The sequence below is a fragment of the Macaca nemestrina genome, chromosome 7, assembly GCF_043159975.1.
Source record: "Macaca nemestrina isolate mMacNem1 chromosome 7, mMacNem.hap1, whole genome shotgun sequence".
In the NCBI taxonomy this organism is placed as follows: Eukaryota; Metazoa; Chordata; class Mammalia; order Primates; family Cercopithecidae; genus Macaca; species Macaca nemestrina.
This window is the reverse complement of record NC_092131.1, coordinates 57,332,702-57,355,183: the sequence shown is the minus strand read 5'-3', so window position 1 is coordinate 57,355,183 and position 22,482 is coordinate 57,332,702. Positions and strand designations below refer to the sequence as shown.

The following is a 22,482-nucleotide window of genomic DNA, read 5'->3' as shown; positions in this document are numbered from 1 at the left end:
AGATTACACAACTTGTTTTTGTGCTTCTACTAAATACAATAAGCTGAATTTAACCCTTGACATAAGGTGTTTCCTGAAAATCTAATAACTAATTGACAGCAATTACTATTGCCATTAAGTCATTACAAAACAAATTTTCCAATCTTTTTATGCTTATGACAATCAAAATTGAATGTTTGTGAAAATAAATCTATCACACATCCCTATTCTATCCTCCTATAAAGTTACTTTCTCCTTTCTATTCATTCAAATTCCTTGAACCCTATTCAGCATAAATCCTAAAAGTATGTTTTAAGTCTTCGCAAGGTGAATTCAAGAAACTTTCAGCTACTGTCTCATATTCAGATTTTTGCCTTCTGGAAAAGGAAGCTTATTAGGCTTTTCTGTTTGGCATGTAATTAGTTATTCATCTTTCCCTGCAACTTAAGTGATTCCTTCAAAAAAAGTATTTTTTTCTACAAGGTAAAATATTAAATCTATATTGCCCTGATAAAAATTAATGTTATCAAATGAAGTATCTCAAGCAATGTATCAACTGCTGTAAAGAATTTTTTTTTTTCTTGGTTGGGGGAGATACCTTATTACCAGAGAGATTCTTCAACTACCTGCAACCTGCTTTAAGCCTAACGCAATCTGATATAAAAGAGCCAGGAAGGAGATTTCGAATGCAGAAGTCTACTGTCTCATTAAAACAAGGTCTTGGCTATTCCACGAAATAAAATCTTATTTCACTGTATGTACGTTCCAATAAAACTTCATTTTATTGCAGGAGGCAAGTCTATTTGGCCTATGGGTGTAGCTTGCTGACTCCTGCTGAAACCTCCCTCATAAAATTAAAAACACCCTCAAGATTAAAATTACAGTAGGGGCCTGAATTTTAATAAAATATTTTCCTTCTTTTTCCACCTCCATGTATGACTGCTTGCAAATAGTCATTTCAACAAATGGCAGTCACTAATAATTATCTTCCTGTAGTAGCCCCAGGGCAGGCTGCCCATAAGATTAACAAACTTGCTTCTTTTAAAGAACAATAATCCAGACTGGGTGCTATGGCACATGCCTGTAATCCCAGCACTTTGGGAGGCCAAGGCAGGCAGATTGCTTGAGCTGGGGAGTTTGACCAGCCTGGGTAACATGGTGAAATTCAGTCTCTACTAAAAACACAAAAATTTAGCCAGGTGTGGTGGTGCATGCCTGTAGTCCCAGCTACTCAGGAGGCTGAGGTGGGAGGATCGCTTGAGCCCGAGAGGTCGAGGCTGCAGTGAGCTGTGATCACACTACTGCACTACAGCCTGGGCAAGAGAGCAAGATTCTGCCTCAAAAAAGAAAAGAGAAGAGAAGAACAAGAAAACACTGATCCTAGATCACACAGACTCCCTTGATGGTTTCCAGAAGTTGGACTGGCCAAAGAGGCCAGGCCACTTTCATCACTGGTGATCTTACCTCCTGCAAACTTTTCTGCTAAGCTATAGGTTTAAACAGTAACCTGCCATTTTTTCCCCAGCTTTCTTTCCATAGTAACTGGCAGTCACAAACACTACTGTAAAACCTAAGACTGGTCCTTGAGATATTTTTCAGACTTTGCTTACAAGTGGACCAACTGACACCAACTGGACCAGTGTTCCATGAACTCAACCATGGAACTGACTTGGTCTTGCAACTCCCCAACTTACCAGCAATATCCCAGACCAGTCAACAGCCCCCATCCCCTAGCCCCCTGCTTACCAAATCGTGTTTAAAACCCTAGCTTCTGAAGTCTTGCAGTGATGACTCCGAGAAACATTTCCCATCCTCCTTACTCAGCTGCCTTGCAAAAATTAAACTGTTTCTCCTTTACATTATCTGCTGTCTCAGTGTTCAGCTCTATCTGGATAGCAGACAAGAGCCCAGTCAGGTGGTAATACTGTTTTATAGCATTTTTTGGATATATAATATTTGCACATGTTTATGGGGTACATGTGATATTCTGTTACATGTAAAGAGTATGAAATGATCAAATCAGGGTATTTAGGGTATCCATCACCTTGAGTATTTATCATTTCTATGTGTTGGGAACATTTCAAGTCCTTTCTTCTAGCTATTTCAAAATGTTAACTGTAGTCACCCTACTCTGCTATCAAACCTTGGAACTTATTCCATCTAACTGTATGTTTGGACCCATTAATCTACCTCTCTTTACCTCCCCTCCCATTCTTCCCAGCCTCTGCTATCATTCTACTTTCTATCTCATGAAATCAATGTGTTTCGCTTCCACATGTGAGTAAGAACATGAGACACCTGTCTTTCTGTGCCTGATTTCCCTTAACATAATGACCTCCAGTTCCATTCAAGTTGCTGCAAATGACATGATAAACATGGGAGTACAGGTATTCCTTTGATATACTGATTTCTTTTCCTTTAGATAGATACCTAGTAGTGGAATTGCTGGATCATATGGTAGTTCTGTTTTTAGTTTTCTCAGAAATTTCCAAACTGCTTTCCATAGTGCCTGTCCTAATTACAACATTCCCACCAACAGTCTGTAACAGTTGCCTTTTCTTCACACTCTAACCAGTAGTATATTTTTTGTCTTTTTAACAATAGCCATTCTGACTGGGGTAAGATACCTCACTGTGGTTTTGACTTACATTTCCTTGATGATTAGTGATGTTGCACATTTTTTCACATACCTTTTGGCCATTTGTATGTCTTCTTTTGAGAAACGTCTATTCACGTCCTTTGCCCACTTTTTAATGGGATTGTTTTTCTGTTGGCTTCCTTGCATATTCTGGATATTAGTCCCTTGCTGGATGAATCTTTTGCAAACACTTTGTCCTATTCAATACGTTGTCTCTTCATTCTGTTGTTTCCTTTACTGTGCAGAGGTCTTTTGGTTTAACATAGTCCCCTATGTTTATTTCTCTTTTTGCTGCCTGTGCTTTTGAGGTCTTAGCCATAAAATCTTTGCTAGATTGATGTCCTGAAGTGTTTCCCCTACATTTCCTTCTAGCAGTTTTACAATTTCAGGTCTTAAGTCTTTAATCTATCTTGAGTTAAATTTGCATATGGTGAGACCAGGGTCAGATTTCCTTCTTCTGCATGTGGATATCCAATTTTCCCTGCACTGTTTATTGAAGAGTGTCCTTTTCCCAATGTACATTCTTGGTGCTTTTGTAAAAAATCAGTTGGCTGCAAATATGTGGATTTATTTCTGCATTATCTATTTTGTTCCATGGGTCTATATGTCTCTTTCTATACCAATACCATGCTATTGTGGTTACTACAGCCTTATAATAGATTTTGAAGACAGGTAGTGTGATGTTTCTAGCTGTTCCATTTGCTCAGGACTACTTTGGGTATTTGGGCTCCTTGCTGATTCTGTGGCAATTTTAGGATTGTTTTCTTTTATTTCTGTGAAAAATGACTGGTACTTTAATAGGGATTGCACTGAATCTGCAGATTACTTTGAGCAATATGGTCATTTTAATGATGTTAATTCTTCTGATCCATGAGCACAGGATGTCTTTCCATTTGTTTTTGTGCTCTTCAATTTCTTTCATCAGTGTTTTGAAATCTTATTTATTTTTTTAAAATAGATTTATTAATATTTTTTTTGAAATGGAGTCTCACTCTGTCACCCAGGCTGGAGTGCAGTGGCGCTATCCCGGCTCACTGCAAGCTCGGCCTCCTGGGTTCACACCATTCTCCTGCCTCAGCCTCCCGAGTAGCTGGGACTACAGGCGCCTGCCACCATGCCCAGCTAATTTTTTGTATTTTTTTTTTCAGTTGAGAGGGGGTTTCACCGGTTAGCCAGGATGGTCTTGATCTCCTGACCTCGTGATCCACCCACCTAGGCCTCCCAAAGAGCTGGGATTACAGGCGTGAGTCACCGTGCCCGGCCTGAAATCTTATTTTTTTAATGACATACTTGAATTTGAAAACGTATCCAATTAACTTGTACTTTACTTTGAAGTTGTGACTGGAAAGTTGTTTTAAAGTCTGTCTTTAAACTTACAAAAATTATGTCAAATTGTTCCTAAGAGAGGATCAGTAGAGATTTAGTTCTCATAGTATTTCCTCAATTATATTTTGCAAATCAGATTTTCAAAACAAGAGTTTAACTTGTTATCAATTCTTCATATTTACATACTTAAACCTCAGGTAGAAAAGTATTACAAGCTATGAGTGACATCTGCAATATAGATGGGAAAGGTGAATGCAAAGAATAACACATATTCTATATTAACAGTAAAAATAGCTATTTCTATTCTCCCTCAGCTACCAAAAACTGTCTTAAGTCTCCAGATTTATAACCGCTGGGTTCATTCACTCATTCAGCCATTTATTTTTGTGAGCATCTCTTAGGCAGTCATGTGCTGTGCTAATCCTATCTGACTCTCCCCTCTCCTTTGTCCTTCAAACCCCATTAGTGGCCAAGTCCCATTAATCTGGGCATGTCCCACTTCTTCCTCTTTCCAAATTTCTTAAGTATAGGTCAAGTCCTCATTAACCACTGAATATGCACCAAATGGAAGATTATGCAGTCATTAAAACCACTCGTAAAAAGTATACAACATGAAGAAAATCATTCAAGTAAAAAGAACAGAAAACTGTACAAAATATTGTATAATCACATCCATGTAAAAAAAGAATTTGGCATGGAAAAAGATGAAGAAAATAACATACTAAGAGGATCTCTGGTGGAGAGGTACTTTGCCTTTATGTTTCTGCATTTTGCAAATTTCCTATAATAAGCAGTTATTATTCTAGAAGAAAATATAAATGAAAAACTCACTATTAAACTTACTATTTTAGTTAGATAACAAATTATTCCTGAGGTTCAGAACTGTGTATCAGAAATAACCAAAATAAACACTCAAGCATGCAGCTAATTCTTTAACCTAATTTTTTAAAAACTAAAAGGTGCTTACCCATGCCTCTTACTGCATTTCCACATGCCTAGAAAACCTCTCCTCTTCAATGTTCCAGTGAGACTCTGATGTCAGCTTTCATAAAATAAGTTGTTCTGGCCGGGCGCGGTGGCTCAAGCCTGTAATCCCAGCACTTTGGGAGGCCGAGACAGGCGGATCACTAGGTCAGGAGATCGAGACCATCCTGGCTAACACGGTGAAACCCCGTCTCTACTAAAAAATACAAAAAACTAGCCGGGCGAGGTGGCGGGCGCCTGTAGTCCCAGCTACTCAGGAGGCTGAGACAGGAGAATGGCGGGAACCCGGGAGGCGGAGCTTGCAGTGAGCTGAGATCCGGCCACTGCACTCCAGCCTGGGCAACAGAGCAAGACTCCGTCTCAAAAATAAATAAATAAATAAAATAAAATAAAATAAAATAAAATAAAATAAGTTGTTCTTACCAACTATTCCACATTATTTTTAAAACTTCAGCGATTTGCTTTCTCCTAAACTCTACTTCTCATTTTTCCTTCAAGAGAGTCCTAGATTTGCCTTTTCCTATTACCACTGGTATCCACTGGTACCTGCAATCCTCTTTTCTCTAGGAATCTACCCTTAATTCTAGTACAAAACTAATCTTTAAACACTGCTTTCATAAAATCACTTGTCTTTCAAAATGTGCAAGAGCTTCCGTTTGACTCAAATCTAAGCCTACTGTTGAACCACAAATCTCCACTCGACCTTACATCTTATTTCTTCAAACCAGGCAGAACTATACTGTTCCTTAGATTTAAACCACGCCTACTCTGTTTTCATTGTGCTCTTCCCAATTTTCCACGTAAAATGTCCTTCTTCTCGCCCATGTTAATCTAAAGGCCAAGCTCAAGGCCCAGTCCAAGTCCTACCTCTTCCATGAATCATCTCTTTAAGTATTCCAGCCTATACCGATCTCTCTTCTGATTCCCTGTTGCACTTACAGTTAGCATCACAAAGTATAACAATTGTTCTGTGACCATTGTGTATAAATTGGTTTTGTTTCTCCAAATAAGGTACCAGACAAATAAGGTACCAGAAAGCAGAGACCAACAGACCCAAGGAAAACGCTAGGCACATAAACAGTTAATACTAAATGAATAAATTTTTTCTACAGTCAAAATACTAATGCTCCAAACCATTTTCAAGTCGCCTTATTTGAAGTTATGTGAGCCAAAAAGTAAATCTGTCTCGCATTTTATTTTTATCCTGCCAAAATTTAAAGTCTATAACTTGGTAGAAAAAAACAATCGGACAAAAAAGTTTAATTTTCATCTCGCTTCATTTTATCTAGTAAAACCAGGACTTTAGGAATAAAGTAGAACTGTACATTTCTCCAATCTCTTCTGCTCCTTTCAGAAGTATTTCCAAGTCAGGAGATACGGAAAGCACCTTCTTTTCCTAAATTAAATGGTAATATTTTTTGTCTGTTACAAAAAGAATAAAGACGTGCTCAACACACAATTAACCATGTGACAAGTCTTTCTGATCAACTCAGGAAATAATTCTTAAACTACTTTTTGTTCAGAGAAAAAGTGCAGGATCTAGTGAAGTAATGCGGTTGCTCAGGGTCTCACTGAGCATGCCCAGTTGTTCCTATTCTGCTTTCCTTTCCCAAGTTTGTCAAGTGTCTCTGAAGACTCACCCTTCCCATTATTCTACCAAACCTAAACCTAAATTCAGACCAACTGGAGACATTAAATTCTCTAGGTTTTCAAGGGTCACACACAGGATTAAGAGTCTAGACAGCCTTGAGATAAGTACCAGGTTTATATAACAGGAGTTAATAAAATAAATGGACACAAGGACTCTTCCATTCAGTGTAGATTAACAACTATTTGCACACAGGCTTAAGCAGAACTAGCAAAGTGGAAAAAATTTCGCTAGTAGTATTTGTTCGCGTCCCAAGAAAATCTAGAAAAGAACATCTTTTTAATTGACATGTCAATAAACTACTATATTATTTATAATGTTAAGCTACCTGAAGCATGCCTCCCCTGATTCTGTGGCATTCTTTGGAAGAGATCATGGTTGTATTCATAATATCTGTACTCTTCATGTGCACGATCTCCAAGTGGCCGCTTTCTCTGACCATCAAAAAAATTGTCTGAATAATAATATCGGGAACCAGAGTCTCCATTTTCAACAGCAAAACTAACTTCCGTTACAAACGACTGAGAAGAACCATACTCCCTAGGGACATCTGCTAGACTTCTGGCAAGATAAGAAGGTGCAGATAATCTGTTGCTTTCTCTTCTCATTATTTCATGAGGTGTTCTCTGAATTGGAGTTCTAAGGAAACTCTGGTTTCTTGAAACTACTCCATCTCCAGAAGTTGAAAAGGCATTAGGGCTTGAATCTGGAAGACAGATATCAGTTCGTCTTGGAATTGTTGGACCATGCCGGATGAAAGAAGGCATAAGATCTATAATAAAACAAAGGATAAAATTACCCTTTCATCAGTAAGTAACAAAAGTTTTCGAAAGTTGTTCATTTACATCTACCACCCCAAAATCAAATGTCAACTTAAAACACAATTTTAAATTTTGGTTTAGGATGGTACTTGGGCATTTTAAACTGAAGAAGGTTAATATTTTCCCAATCAAATGAATTTATATAACTTGCATTAATATGCTATGTGTAAAAGCTCAGCTAGAATGAAATGTATTCTGCATACTACCATACATAATATGATAAAATGCCAATAATCTTATCTGTGAACTACACATTAATGACATGGTCATGAATTAATGAATAATAGGAAACAATCTAACAAACTGATAGTTTCTAGTTAATTAAGCTAGTAGTTTATTTTGTTGTTCTCACTTCATTTTAGAAACTGCCAAAAATCCTTCTTGAAGCAAACACAATTTCAAAAATAAAATAGAACTTAATGCTACTCCCAAGTATGTAAAAGTGGATTCCTTTAAAGATTAAAAAATTAGTAGCTCTTTCTTCTCTTGGAATTACCTAGCACTAGCACAGTAATCAAAAGCTAGAAAGCCAAAAATTTACGTATGAAAATTGAAAATAAAAAGCTCTCATTTCAAAGAGGCACACAAATGTTGAATTGGCTCAAAAAAACCAAGCCTGAAACTATGTAATTATAATTCAAAATAGTAGATAATAGAACAATGGCTTTTAGGATACTGTACTTTTAAACACGAAACTTGAAAACAGCTTAAGACATTTCTAGTTAGAAAGCAAATACCTTTAAAACAAGAAAAAACCTGAATATGGAGACCCTCTTATTATTCATTAAGTAAACAATATTGGAGACACTCATATTAATAAGCTTCAGAAACTAACACTGGACAGAAACAAATATCCGAATAAATAAGGCTCAACACTTGATGTAACGACAACAACACAAAGTATATCAAAAGTTATTTGCTTAATTGTGACAAACATGAATAAAACTGCATGTTCTGCATATGTACCCCAGAACTTAAAGTATAATAATAAAAAAAGTGTGACAAACATGATTCACGATTTCAAGTAATGTTTGATAAACTTTATTTGTAGCAAACAGCAAGCTATCACTTAAAAACAGCCAAAAACCTAACAGCATGTGTAACTGAAAATCAAGTTTAAAAAAAAACTTAAAAATCAAGTTTCCAATTACTGACATGCTCAACTGACATATATTTTGTTGAAAGTATTGCAAGTACTACTATAAATCTGGAAGGCTGACAATGTGGTTATAATGGAGAACATGCTCTCCCATCTGTGTGATCTTGGGCAAATACTAGAAACCTAGCATTCCCAATTACAGTATGAGGTAATACTTAAGTCACAAGGTTACTACCAGCTTCCAAGAAGGAAACTTACGCAAAGGGCCCGGGGCGCAAAATACCAGCTCCATGCCTCACAAATGTCCTGAACACACAATAATTAAAAATCCAGGAGATTCAACTCAAAAATCAAATACTTAAATTAAGAAGAAAAGTAGCGGGGGATCGGAGGTGGGGGTTGAGGGTGGGATATACCCTATCAAAAAAAAAAACACTTTTCCGGGGGTGGGGCGGGGGACGGTGGAATTTCTCTGACACGATAGAAATAATTTTGAGTTGCCTTTTTGGAATCTCACGAATATAGCCAAATACAAAGGCTTTTGGCTCTCTGCTCTGGGATGTGCTTTGGGTGGCAGCCACAAGAACTATGGTGTGCTTTTCACCTTCTCAAGTCTGCATCCGGCAGCAGGACTAAGGAATTCTGCCCCAGAGTTTGCACAACTTGCAGCACGGTCGAGACACACCAACAATGTTTGCAAACATGAGGCACATCTCGACGCACCCAGAAGAGTAAAAAGTGTCCCTGTCTAATTACTCATTAGGTTATAAACAATTTAAGTGTTTTCTAGTCTCTCTTCCAGTACTCAAAACCAACAACTCTCTGCCAGGCGGGGTGAGGAAGTCTGTTATTTTTAGGGGGTGCTCTTGGCGCGGTTAGGCGCGGGGGGACTAACCCAAGTTTCTTAGTCTTACGGGCTTTCAATCAACGAATACCACTTCAGGCACAAGAAAATCTCAAAACCAGTATTTCACAGCGACCAGCGACGAAGGAGAAGCCCTGGGGACCCGCCGGCGCCCCCGCCCAGGTCCCCGCAGCCCCCGGCCGCCTGGGCCAGGTGTGGGCGCGCCCCGCCTGACACTCACTCCGAAGCAGAGGCGACGTCTCCTTCTTCACGTACTTCCCCTGCACCTCGGCCGGCTTGGACACTTCGTTTTTGGTTTTCTTTCGGGACAGCATCCTTCTCGACGAGGCCCGAGGCCGCGCTGAGCTGCCTCCCTAGGGCTCCGCGCCGGGCGCCGGCCGTCTCCGCCGCCACCTCCGCCGGCGCCGGCGCCTCCTTCCCTCCTGAGCCGCCGCCTCCGCCGCCGCCTGTCCGGAGCCCGGGGTTGCCTGCAGGGACTGCCGCATGTTCAGGGCGCTAAGCGCGCCGGCCGCCGCTCAGTCGCTGGTCAGTTCCTTCCCGGAAGTCGGCCCGCTCTGCGACGCTGCTCGGGGACGCCGTGAGAAAAGCCCAGCGACGCCAGGCCAGGGCCATGGTTCGCCGCGGGCCGCCGGGCAACCGCTACCACTACCGCCGCCGCCGCCTACATCCCGTAAACTTTCCCCGCGGCCGCTGGGAATTCTGGGAAGCTCGACGCAGCGCGGGCCACCGCCGCCCCTCCCCCACCACACTCCCGGCGCGGCTCCGGGGCGGGACTCGGGTGCGGGGGCTCTCGGCTAACGGGCGGGTCCCACCGAGCCGCGGCTGTCCTCGCTCATCCTCAGCGAGAAGCAGGTCCTGCCGACTGAGAAGATGAAGGACGAACCCTGCCTCGCTGAGAGTGGGAGCTCGTTGCATGCGCAAGTCGTGAAGCCATTCTCCACGACAGTTTTTTTTGTTGTTTTTGTGTTCTCCCGAGATTTCTAATGGAGGCAGTGACTCTCTTCTCCCAAGACGGGTGTTCTTTTGAGTGTTCCCAAGGCTGGTGAATTCAGTTCCGTAAAAAATGTGGAATGCTAACCGTGACCCCCAGGGTAGTGCTATATCATACCATCTATTCTGCTGGAAGCGTTCATGCTGGTTAACTAGAAATTAGTTGATCCTCTACTGAGTATCAGGGAGTGCGTTTTTCTAATAACAGGAAAAAACGGAAGAATGCAAGATGGAATTTCCAGTACCTCTTTTTAAGATACATTTGGTGTTAGCATATTACAATTATTTTATTGCATCATTATCATTAGTATGATTAATAGCCACGTATTTCCTCCTGACGTTATGTGTTACGATCTTAGAATTTTGAGGACTTTGACCACTGCAAGTCGGGACCGGGAATTTTCTATCTAAAATAATAGACTCTACTTCCTTCTATATAACTTAGCAAGACTGCCATATGTACAGGATAACATTTGGAAAATAAGATTGGATTCATCCCCTAGTGACCAAATTCAGGCTTTAATAATGAAGAATGCTTTCCCTGAGATCTAAAACATCTCACAAGAGATCTAAGACATGTCACAACAAAAGACATGGAATTTTTTTTACCACATAACATTAAAAAGATGGTCAAATTTTGTTTTACCATGAGCAAACAAATGAGACATTTAATCTAGGGTCTGTCTCCATATGTTCCCTTGATGCAGATCTCCCACAATTCATTCATTTAGCAATAAATACTCATCACCCACTGTGCTAGGCACTGTGCTAGGTGTTTGTGATATAGCCATAAGCAAAACAGACAAAAATTCCTACTGTCATGGGAAAGAAAAAAATGACGAAAAATAAGCAAAACATACTATGTTAGATAGTGGTAAGTGATGAAGTGAAAATAAGAGAGTACTCGCAATTTTAGAGAGGGTGATAGAGGGACCAGAGAAGGCTCAGGAGAAGGTGACATTGGAGTTAAGTGACAGAATGAGGAAACTGGCCATGCAGCTATCTGGAGGAACAGTATTCCAGGCAGAAAGAACAGCAAGTGCAAAGTCACTGCAAGTGGCCATGTTCCTGGCAGATTGGAGGAACAGTAAGAGGGTTTACTACTGGAAAAGAGGGGGAGACGAATGGGGAATGCAGTTAGAGAGTAACAATAGCCACTGCACCTTGGGCTTTGTAGGCCATTGTAAGGAGTGTTACTTTGAGCAGAAGAGTGACATGATCTGAGTTAATGTTTTCATAGGACTGCTTTGGGTGCTGGGTGGAGAGTAGACAATGGAGATAAGGGCAAAAGCAGGGAGATCAGTCAGAAGTTATTGCTGGCTTGGACCCAGGTAATAATAGGTGGAGATAAGTGGACACATTTTAGACATATTTTAAAGAAAGCCCGCCAAATTTGCTGACATTGAATATGGAGTGTGAGACTATCAGTCACTCCCATGGGTACGAAAATCTTAAGAAACAGAATTGGAACTCACTAGAAGCAGAGTGTACTCTGAGAGAAACATTAGAAAAACAGTTACTTGTTCCTGTGGTTCAGAAATAAGGACAAGTCCTAAAGCATTGATAGTGTGCAGGGAGAAGAAAGAGTGATGAAACTTAAGTGAAAACACAATGGGGTTTTTTTTACACATCAGAGTGTGAAGGCAGGAGCTGAAGGGGGAAGGGGGAGCCAAAGAAGTGCCAGGTTTCTGCCCAAGGCTTACCCCAGAGAAGGGCAAAAGGATATTAGTACCTTGTTAATAAAGGCAACTCTTCTCACTGCGAGTTTTCCCAGAGCCTGAAATACAGGACACCTTTCACGTGTGGAGGAAAGAATCCTAGAATTTTATAGTTGAAAAAGAATTCTGAGATTACCTGGGCTCACCTCATCAACATCAAAAAGGAACGAGAAAAATTAAGTGTTTTGCCTCAGATTATATTCCTGGTTAATGACAGAATAACATCAGAACTGGAGTTTTCGATTTCCTTTTTTTTTTTTTTTCTGAGGTAGAGTCTCTCTCTATCCCTCAGGCAGGAGTGCAGTGGCACTACCTCAGCTGACTGCAACCGCTGCCTCTCAGGTTCAAGCAATCCTCTCACCTTGGCCTCCTGAGTAGCTGGGATTACAGGCGCCGGCCACCACACCCAACTACGTTTTGTATATTTAGTAGAGACCGGATTTCATCATGTTGGCCAGGCTGGTCCCGAACTCCTGGCCTCAAGTGATCCGCCGGCCTCGGCCTCCCAAAATGCTGCAGTTATAGGCGTGAGCCACTATGCCAGCCTCAATTTCCATTTGGGGCTCTTTTCTGCTACAGAACATTCAGAATCCCACTAATGTGAGTCCAGACTGTTTCTAACACAGTTGTTTGGAAAGCCATCTATGTTCCTTACAAAGTACTCCCTTGTACAATGCTATTTCATTTCTTTGAATTATAGCAGAGAGAAAGCCTTAATCAGATGCTCTATTTAAGACACCTAATTTGCCTTTTTATCAAGGAGGGTACATTCCAGAATCAACAATCTGCAGGCAGCATTAGCTATAGCAATGCACAACAAATACGTGAACTTTGAATTTGAATCCTTAAATCTAAAAGCTTTCAATTAACATCTGTTTTCTAGAAATTCCTTGACTTCTGAGAATTTTTATTAAGGAATTCAGATTTGCTATAGTTCCACAGAGCTGTAATTCTCCAGACATTGCCTTCAGTAATGCTAATACGGCATTCCATAGTAGAGATTTTTTTTTCCCCTTACAGTTACATTCTCAGTGGAGAAAACTGGCAATTAGGAAGCTTCTCGTGTTTTTAACAACTTTTTAAAAACATTAATTTAGCATCAACATTTATTTTAGTGGAGCCTGTGGGGTATGACCCTGGGCTCACCTCATAGCATTCTGAGTTCTTGGTTGTCTCATCTGAAAATGAAGAAAGTGAACCATTTGATTTCTTTTCTTTCTTTCTTTCTTTCTTTCTTTTTTTTTTTTTTTTTTTGAGACAGAGTCTCGCTCTGTCGCCCAGGCTGGAGTGCAGTGGCAGGATCTCAGCTCACTGCAAGCTCCGCCTCCTGGGTTCACGCTCTTCTCCTGCTTCAGCCTCCTGAGTAGCTGGGACTACAGGCACCCGCCGCCGCACCCAGCTAATTTTCTGTATTTTTAGTGGAGACGGGGTTTCACCTTGTTAGCCAGGATGGGCTCGATCTCCTCCTGACCTCGTGATCTGCCTGCCTTGGCCTCCCAAAGTGCTGGGATTACCGGCATGAGCCACCGCGCCCGGCTGAACTATTTGATTTCTGAAGTGTCTTGCAGTCCTGGAGTTTTCCACCATGTAGGCAGAAGGGAATAGGCAAAAATAAAAACTTACCTTCATAGGATAAGAGAAATGTTGGTGATTTTCTTTCTTTAAAAAGTTTGTTTTTTATTCAACTATTAAAATATTAAATTATCAGCATTATATAAAATCATCATTAGTATAAAAATAAAATTTCATGCCAGATTGTTACTTTCAAAGACAGCTAAGGGCTTTATGCTATGTTGATGTCCTCTTGTTAGAAGCATGTAAATTTTTAAAGGGTGAACTATTCAGTGAAAGATTATCCAAGAAAGACAACCAAAATGGAAATAAGGCCTACATATGGAGCCTCAAAAAAAAAAAAAGAAGAAAAAGTAAAAAAGAAGAGGAACTTCTAGTCTACTCTCCAACTCACTCTTCTTGTTCACATAACAAGATAAACTTAATCTGTCTCAGGAAGAAGTAATAATTATGCCAATCATAGCTCTTCGAGTCTCTAAAATTTTGCTATTAAAATATGGGAGGGGGCTGGGCGCGATGGCTCACGTCTATAATCCCACCACTTTGGGAGGCCGAGGCGGGTGGATCACCTGAGGTCAGGAGTTTGAGACCAGCCTAGCCAACATGGTGAAACCCTGTCTCTACTAAAAATACAAAAATTAGCAGGACGTGGTGATATGTGCCTGTAATCCCATCTACTCTGGAGGCTGAGGCAGGAGATCCGTTTGAACTAGGGAGGTAGAGGTTGCAGTGAGCCAAGATTGCACCACTGTACTCCAGCTTGAGCAACAGAGACTCTGTCTCTAAAAGAAAAAAAAAGGGAGGGTAAATTCCTAAGTGTCCATTAGGCAGAAACTTTGGTTGTTTTCTATGAAGGATAAGGGTGTGTAATGTCTACACAGCTCTGAAGATATTATATAACTGCTTAATATTAGCAACTTAGTTGGGTTTCTAAACTCCTGTTATGTAAGACGAATCATCCCCCCAATAACATAAAGAATTAGTAACACAATTCTAATAAAAAGGAGTCAAACTGGGAGATTCGGTGTCTCTGAGCTTAGCTTTTGTTCTTATGTACTGTGATTGCTTAGACTTAGAGGTTCTCTGAAAACTTGATAGAAAGCCAAAATGAGTCTTTTATTCTTGGCAACACTGGCCTTGGACTTCTGTTGTCTGTCCTTCTGGTTCTTTCTGTATCTTGACTTCTCTGACCCTAGAAACTTTTATCTTCCTTCCAGAATTGGGCCGTTATCTTCAGCCACTTTCAACTTTATTTTTAAACTATTCTTTGCAATTATCAGTTTTTACTTGGCTTCATGATATTGTGAAATATATATTTGGTCTTCATCTCTGTTTCCTGACAAAGAATTCTTAAACCCTCGTAATCTCCAGAAGAGTGTCTTCTGTATGCTAATGAGATGACTGGTGGCTGGATAGCTTCAGAATAAGGGCTGGTCAACTGAGAAAGACCAAGGTAGAATTAAAGGGTGGGGACTTCCAGCCCCACCACCAACCTTCTGGGATGGGAGAGGGGCTGAAGGTTAAGTTGCCTGTGAGATACTAAGTCATTTCTACATAACGGAGCTTCCATAAAACCACAAAGGACTGGGTTTTGAGTTTCTGGATGGCTAAACACACTGAGGTTCCTGGAGGCCGCCGTTCCTAGGGAGGGCATGGAAGCCCTCCTTTATTCTATTATTTTTACTAAACTGGTAAACACAGTGTTTCCCTGAGTTCTGTGAGCTGCTCTAGCAAATTAATAAAACCCAAGAAGGGAGTTGCGGGAACCCCAACTTGTAGCTAATGGTTAGAAACACAGGTCACAGTGTGGGGCTTGCGATTGGCATCTGAAGTGGGGCAATCTTGTGGGACTAAGCCCTCAACTTATGGGATCCTATGAGGTAGATTGTGTTAAAATTGAATTTAAAGGACACCTGGCTGGTGTCCACTGTAGAATTGATTGCTTAGTGTGCGAAGAAACATCCCTACACATCAGGTGTCAGAAATTGTGTTGTGTGAGAGTACAAAAAAGCACTTTTGGTTTTTTTCCCGTAACAGGCTAAAGTAAAAACTTTTTTTTTTAACTCAGTAAAAAGTGACTAAGGCTGTCATTATGGGTGTCTACTCCATCCATTCCGCACAACATAGGAGCCAGGCAATACTGCACCCCCTAAATAACCTGTACCACAATTTCTCATGTGCTGTGGCCACATCGTGCTGATGCACAGGCCCTCTGCAAAGATGATCTCCAAGAGACCCAAATGGAAATCGATACAAAACACATCCTTCTGTCTTCAGCAGCCGTTGGGTATTTCACTTGCCTTCTTTTTTTTTTGAGATGGGGGTCTTGCTCTGTCACCCAGGCTGGAGTGCATTGGTGCGATCTTGACTCACTGCAACCTCTGTCTCCCAGGTTCAAGCGATTCTCCTGCCTTAGCCTCCTGAGTAGCCGGTATTACAGGTGCCCACCACCACACCTGGCTAAATTTTTGTATTTTTAGTAAAGACAGGGTTTCACCATGTTGGCTAGGCTGGTCTCAAACTCCTGACCTCAGGTGATCCACCCCCCTCAGCCTCCCAAAGTGCTGGGATTACAGGCGTGAGCCACCAGGCCTGGCTATTTATTTATTTATTTAAGAGGTAGATATCTCACTATGTTGCCCAGGATGGCTTCGAACTCCTGGGCTTAAGTGATCCTCCTACCTCAGCCTCCCAATAGTTGGGACTACAAGCACAAGCTACTGTACCCAGCTTTCACGAACCTTTTAACATGACCATCTCTTATTCCAGCCTGCCGCCTGTTCTCTTTTCTCAGTCTTTCTTCTCCCTGCCAAAAGTGCTCTACTTCCATTTCATGTCTTGTAGAAAATTTCTCTGTATCATCTCTGCCCTATCTTGTGGGCTGCTTTGTTGAAGGGTCTAATGACCCTTTTTCGGGGGCAGTAAATTTAATCTTAGGGTGCAAAGCAAACATGATTTGGGAGAAAGGGGGGAGTGAAAAATACATCTGTTTGAAATAGTTTCAAGAAAGAAGTTTAAACAGAACTTCAGTAGAGCCAGAAGGTAAAAAATTAAGAAAAAAATGGAAATGTCCCATTCCATGTGGAGACTGGCCACATAAATATATCTCCTCTCCTTCCTGGAACCCCAGTTAACTGACAGTGAAAGAATATAAAGGGAATAAACTTATAATTATTACAAGAACACAAAATAGGCCATCAGATCAGTAAATGTGACATTAATAAATGTCTAGAAGATGAAGAGCGATAGGGTTGCAAGAGGTGGGGAGGAGAGCGAGAGACAACGAAGCAGGATGAAGTATTTTAGTTCACAGCCTAAGATACTTATGGAAGCACATACTACCAGAGGCCGAGGCGAGGGTTGGGATCACATGCTCCTGATTTAATTAAGGAAGATAGGAAACTAATGTGGAGCTGAGAAGACGCACTAATTGAAAGTTAGACGTCTACCCCCATAGAATTTCAGGTGTCATGCACCTATTTCCTTGAAAAGGGATCTTCACATTCTGTTTTTGGATAAATTAAATGGCCCTATAATAAAGATTTTAGCATTCTGACCTTTGTATATCCTAACAATGAAAGAACTGAATCTCATAGAGCAGTCTTCCGGGTAGTGGGCCCTGATCCTCAAATAGCACAAGTGTTTGCTTTTTTGTTTTGTTTTTGTTTTTGTTTTTGAGACAGGGTCTTACTCTGTCACCCATGCTGGAGTGCAGTGGCACAATCACGGCTCACTGCAATCTCGACTTCAACTTCCTGGGCTCAATCCATCGTCCTACCTCAGCCTCCCAAATAGCTGGGACTACAGGTGCATGCCACCACACCTGGGTAATCTTTCCGTTTTTGTAGAGACCAGATTTCACCATGTTGCCCAGGCTGGTCCCAAACTGCTGGGCTCAAGCGATCCTCCCACTTCAACTTCCGAAAGTGCTGGAATTATTATAGGCATGGGCCACCGTGCCTGTCTGTGTTTGCTTTTTTAATGTATCATTTTAAAATACAAGTACGCAATCAAGGATCACCAGAAATGTTAGGAAAACTTGCAACATGAGTGATAACACTATAAACAAACAGAAAAATAAACTACAAATAAAACAGGTAATTCAGAGTATAAATGAGTAAGCAACAATGCTTTTTACTATCAACAGGAAGATTTGCAAGAAGATATTGCACTCATAAAACAACAGGAAGCTATGAAAAAGAAATCAGAACAATAAAGAGCTCTTGGAAATTAAAGATAGGGGTTGCCAAAGTAAAATTTTCAGAACAAAGTTAGGAAGATAAAGTTGAGCAAATCTTCCAGAAAACAGAACAAAAAGACTGAGATGAGAAATCTCAGAGAACAGAAAAGAGAAATAGGCTTTATACAAAAGGCCCAATATCCTGAAAAGGTAAGTTCCAGAAGGTTAACAGAGAAAATGGAGAGGTGTATGGCAGACTCACCTGACAGCAATAACTTAAACTTACCCTGAGAATGACCCTATGATCTCAGAAGAGTGTGTGTTCGAAATTCCAAGCTAAAGAATTTGGGAGTAGCCAACCCACAGATTCATTCCTTGTCTATGAGGAACATCTGAATCCCCAGCCCATCCCACAGAAGGCAGGCCTTCCAGGGGGATTGAGGTCCTTTGTTCTGGGTTAAATGAAGGTTGCCAGGTGGAGGTTGTTAGGAGGAGGGTGCTAAGTGAAAATGCAACATAAACTGCATGCTTTTTACAAACGGCAGTGTTTCTCCAGTCCAGCCCACTGCCACTGGACTACCCTGTACGTGAGTCCCCTCAATAAGTCCTATGTCTTGTTCGCTGGCTCTGGTTTCTTCTTCGGCCTCTCAAACATGGTGCCATTCCTACTGAAGTCAGTAGGGGTCTGGTAACAAGATGCCATCATCAAAAATGAATACAAGATATTTTTTCAGAGAGGGAGGAATTTCCCAATTGATAGGGTATCCCAAGTGCCCTTCGAAATAAATGAAAAAAGATCCATGTCTCAATGTGTTATGAAATTTCAGAACATTAAGGATAAAAGGAAGACCCTGAAAGGTTCCAGTGAAAAGATCTTAGCATTCTGACATTTGTATATACTGCAAACAAAAGACAGAAGTATCAATTATGAAGGAATGAGAATCACACTAATGTCAGATTTTTCATCAGCAACAAGGATTTCTGTAAGACTATGGAACAATGCCCTCAAATAAATACGGGGAAATTAGTTTACAATTTTATATCCATCAAAATAGGTGAATCAAAATCCAAATGTCAATCAAAAACGAAAGAATAAAGACATTTTTGGAAATAAAGGGACTCAGAAAGTGTACTTCTCATATATCCTATTCTAGTAAGTTGCTTTAGAAGATAAGTTCTTAAAAAATGAGCGAATAAACTCACACAAAGGACAAAACAAAAACAGAAAAATAGGGATTCGAGAACTAGTGACTCTAACTCAGGAAAGTAATTTTAGTCTCAGTATCATGGTTGTATAGCAAGCCTGGAAGCCAATCAATCCAGAGTGAAATTGGACTTTAGAGGACTCCAAAAGGAAGCTACCTAGGAAAAGATGAGATTTAAGAAATCTGTGCAATTTAGAACAAATTACAAAGGTGATAAAGGCGGAAGATTCAGTGAAAAAAGAAAAGCAATGAGACATGAAAATTCAGGCAAATACAGCATTTTGGGCCCTTCTGAAAAGACCTACTTGAGTACAAAGAGATTAGATTTGATTTTGACAAACCAAGAGATTAGTCAAAATTTGAAACTCAGGATTGGAAAAGTAGCTGTAAGTGAACAGGTGGTAATCATTGAATACATTTAAACATAGAAAAGCCTAAACAATGATGAGAAATAGGGTTTTTAAAGAAACCAGGCCAGGCATGGTGGCTCATGCCAGTAATCCCAGCACTTTGGGAAGCTGAGGCAGGAGGCTTCCTTGAGCCCAGGAGTTTGAGGCCAGCCTGGCCAACATAATGAAAACTTCCGTTTCTACAAAAAAAAAAAAAAAAAAAATTGCAAAAATTAACCAAGTGTGGTGGAACATGCCTGTAGTCCCAGCTACTCAGGAGGCTGAGGTAGGAGTATCAATTGAGCCCAGGAGGTTGAGGCTGTGATGAGCTGTGATCATGTCACTACATTCCAGGCTGGGTGACAGAGTGAGCCCCTGTTTCAAAAATAGAAAATAAGGAAACCAGACTTTGTCGTGCATTTTCCCATGTTACTGTATCTTAAAAAATTTAAGTTTAAAGAGCTCAGTATCTTTAAAAACCAAAATTATACATTCAGTCAAGACAGGTCTAAACAGGACATTGAATATCAAGATCCTGTGCCTTTGGCTGGCAATGCTGTTTATTTCATGCTGATCAGAATCGAGGAACTAGAAATAACAATGTAGACAAAGAGCAGATTCAGTGGAGTGAGGAAATGGGAGGGGATGAACAGGAGGTTGTGGTCAGTGGGGAATTTCAGAGTTTTAAATAGCTATCAGGTGTGACCAAATTAACCAGTAGTTGGAGTAGAGGTGGAAGAAATGAAATTGAGAAAGTTACGGAATGTAAAGGTCGCATGTTAGAAAACATGGAATATGGTAAAACAAACAACAAACTGAGCCATTGAAACAGGATGAAGGGACTGTCCTGCAAGTAGTAGAGAAGGAAGAGGAAAGGCAGCAGAAATAAAAGGCATAAAAATAGATTTCTTTCTTATGATTCATGTATTACTCAGAGGCTTCCGAATTCCTGGAACTTCTATTGAGATTTCCAAATCAGTTAGTAATAATATTCAAATATTGTATTTCATTGATGTGCTTTACTGTTAATTTCACAGTGCTATTAGAAGCCTAATGTCTTCAGATACATTGATGTTCAGAGCTTTCACAATAGTCTCCTGAGAATTTAGAGCATGGGTAGCCTTGCATGTTAGGGCCAAATGATCTCAGATGTAATTAGTTAATAGAACTGTGGGTGATCAGAAGTTAAGGATCTTGAGATGGAGAGAATGAGCTTGAAGTATCCAGGTGGGCCCAATGCCCAAAGTAATCACAAGAGTCCTTATAAAAGGGAGTCGGGAAACTAGTGACGGGAGAATTGAGGATGGAAACAGGAGGTTGATGAGGTGAGCCAAGCAGGCAGCCAGCCTCTAGAGGCTGAAGAAGTCAGGCAGAGTCAGCAGATTCTGCCCTCAGAGCCCCCAGAGGCAGCCACCCTGCCAACAACACCTGGGCTTTAGCCTCCTGAGACTGATTTTGTACTTCTCACCTCCAGAATGGTAAGTTAATGAATTGGTGTTGTTTTATGCCAGTAAGTGTGTGGTAACTTGTTACAGTAGCAACAGCAAACTGATACAAAAAGTTTGCAAATGGTTTTAGGGTTTGCCAAATTTTATCAGCAGTGTATGCATGCCTGTCTTCTTAAATTTTTAATTGGCACATGCATATTATGGAGTACAGAGTGATATTTTGATGCATGTGTACAATGTGTAATCAAATCAGGGTAATTAGAATTATCTGTAACCTCAGATATTTATAATTGCTTTGTGGTGGGAGCATACAAAGTCTTCTCTTCTAGCTTATGAAAATATACAATGAATTACTAACTATAGTCACCCTACGGTGTCATAGAACATTACAATTTATTTTTCCTAACTGTAGTTTTGCATCCATTAACCAGCCTCTCCCTATCTTCCCCTCTCCCCTACCCTTCCCACCCTCTAGTAATCACTATACTTTTTTAGTGTCTGCATATGAGAACATTCATTACTTAATTTTCTATGCCTAGCTTGTTTCACTTAATATAATGTCCTCTAATTCCATCCATGTTGTTGTAAATAACATGATTTAATTCTTTTTATGGCCAAATAATATTCCATTGTGTATGTATACCACATTTTCCTTAGCCATTCATCTGTTAGTGGACACTTATGTTGATGCCATATTTTGGCTATTGTGACTGGCACTGCAATAAACTTGGGGGTGCAGATATCTCTTTGATACACTGATTTCCTTTTCTTTGGATAAATACCCAGTAGTAAGATTGCTGGATCATAGAACAGTTCTATATTTGGTTTTTGAGGAAACTCCATACTGTTTACCATAATGGCTATATTAATTTACATTCCCACCCACAGAGTGCAAGAGTTCCCTTTCCTCCACATCCTCACCAGCATTTGTCATGTTTGTTTTTGATAATAACCCTTCTAACTGGAGTGGTATGATATCTCATTGTGGGTTTTATTTGCATTTCCCTGATGATTGAATGTCTCTTTAATCTTCACCTTTTTTTAATGGGTATATTCTCTTTTAAATAACTTGTAAACTTTTCTAGGGTATGAAACATGTCTGGTACTTCTTTTTCTTCTCATACAGGTATCCTAAACCTGATAGATCCACAAAAGTATTAACGATGTTGATACATTTCAGTAGTGTTGATAAATTTCAAAAGAAACTTGACCTGAGTTTTTGAAAAGGAATTGCATGAGTTCTACTTTGAGCCTTCTGAGTTAGGTTGAGTATGATATTGCATGTTTTAGAGTTAAAAAAAAAAAAAAGTTCCTTCAATAGGATAGGATGTCAAAAAACAAAGTTTTTGAAAGTAAGCTTAGCAGTGCCATTTTGTTACCAAAATGAGAGACACAATTTGAAAACAATAGGAAAGAAATAGAAATACACAATACAGATTAATATGTAGAAATCGAACATAGATCATGCTTAACCTTTTACAATTGTACATTTTTCCTCATTCTTTTTCCACCTTTGTTGTTCTAACACATTATCAGATCTAAGAGTTTTTGAAGGTATTTTTAGTTTTTAAAAATATGATTATGTCATCTGCAAAGAAGAATAAGTTGATTTCCTCTTTC

The 22,482-nt window shown here is 40.2% G+C and overlaps 1 protein-coding gene across 1 annotated transcript in view; it reads right to left on the bottom strand.

The window, feature by feature from the left end:
- The window catches only part of LOC105481837 (salvador family WW domain containing protein 1), a 35,775-nt gene extending 25,767 nt beyond the window's left edge, over positions 1-10,008 (bottom strand). Inside the window, exons 1-2 of the mRNA XM_011741618.3 lie at positions 9,581-10,008; positions 6,904-7,347 (exon numbers count right to left, since the gene is read on the bottom strand). Of these exons, the coding sequence (XP_011739920.1) occupies positions 6,904-7,347; positions 9,581-9,674 (538 nt within the window). The 5' untranslated portion in view covers positions 9,675-10,008. The remainder of the gene's footprint in view (positions 1-6,903; positions 7,348-9,580) is intronic.
- Positions 10,009-22,482: the final 12,474 nt, after the last annotated feature.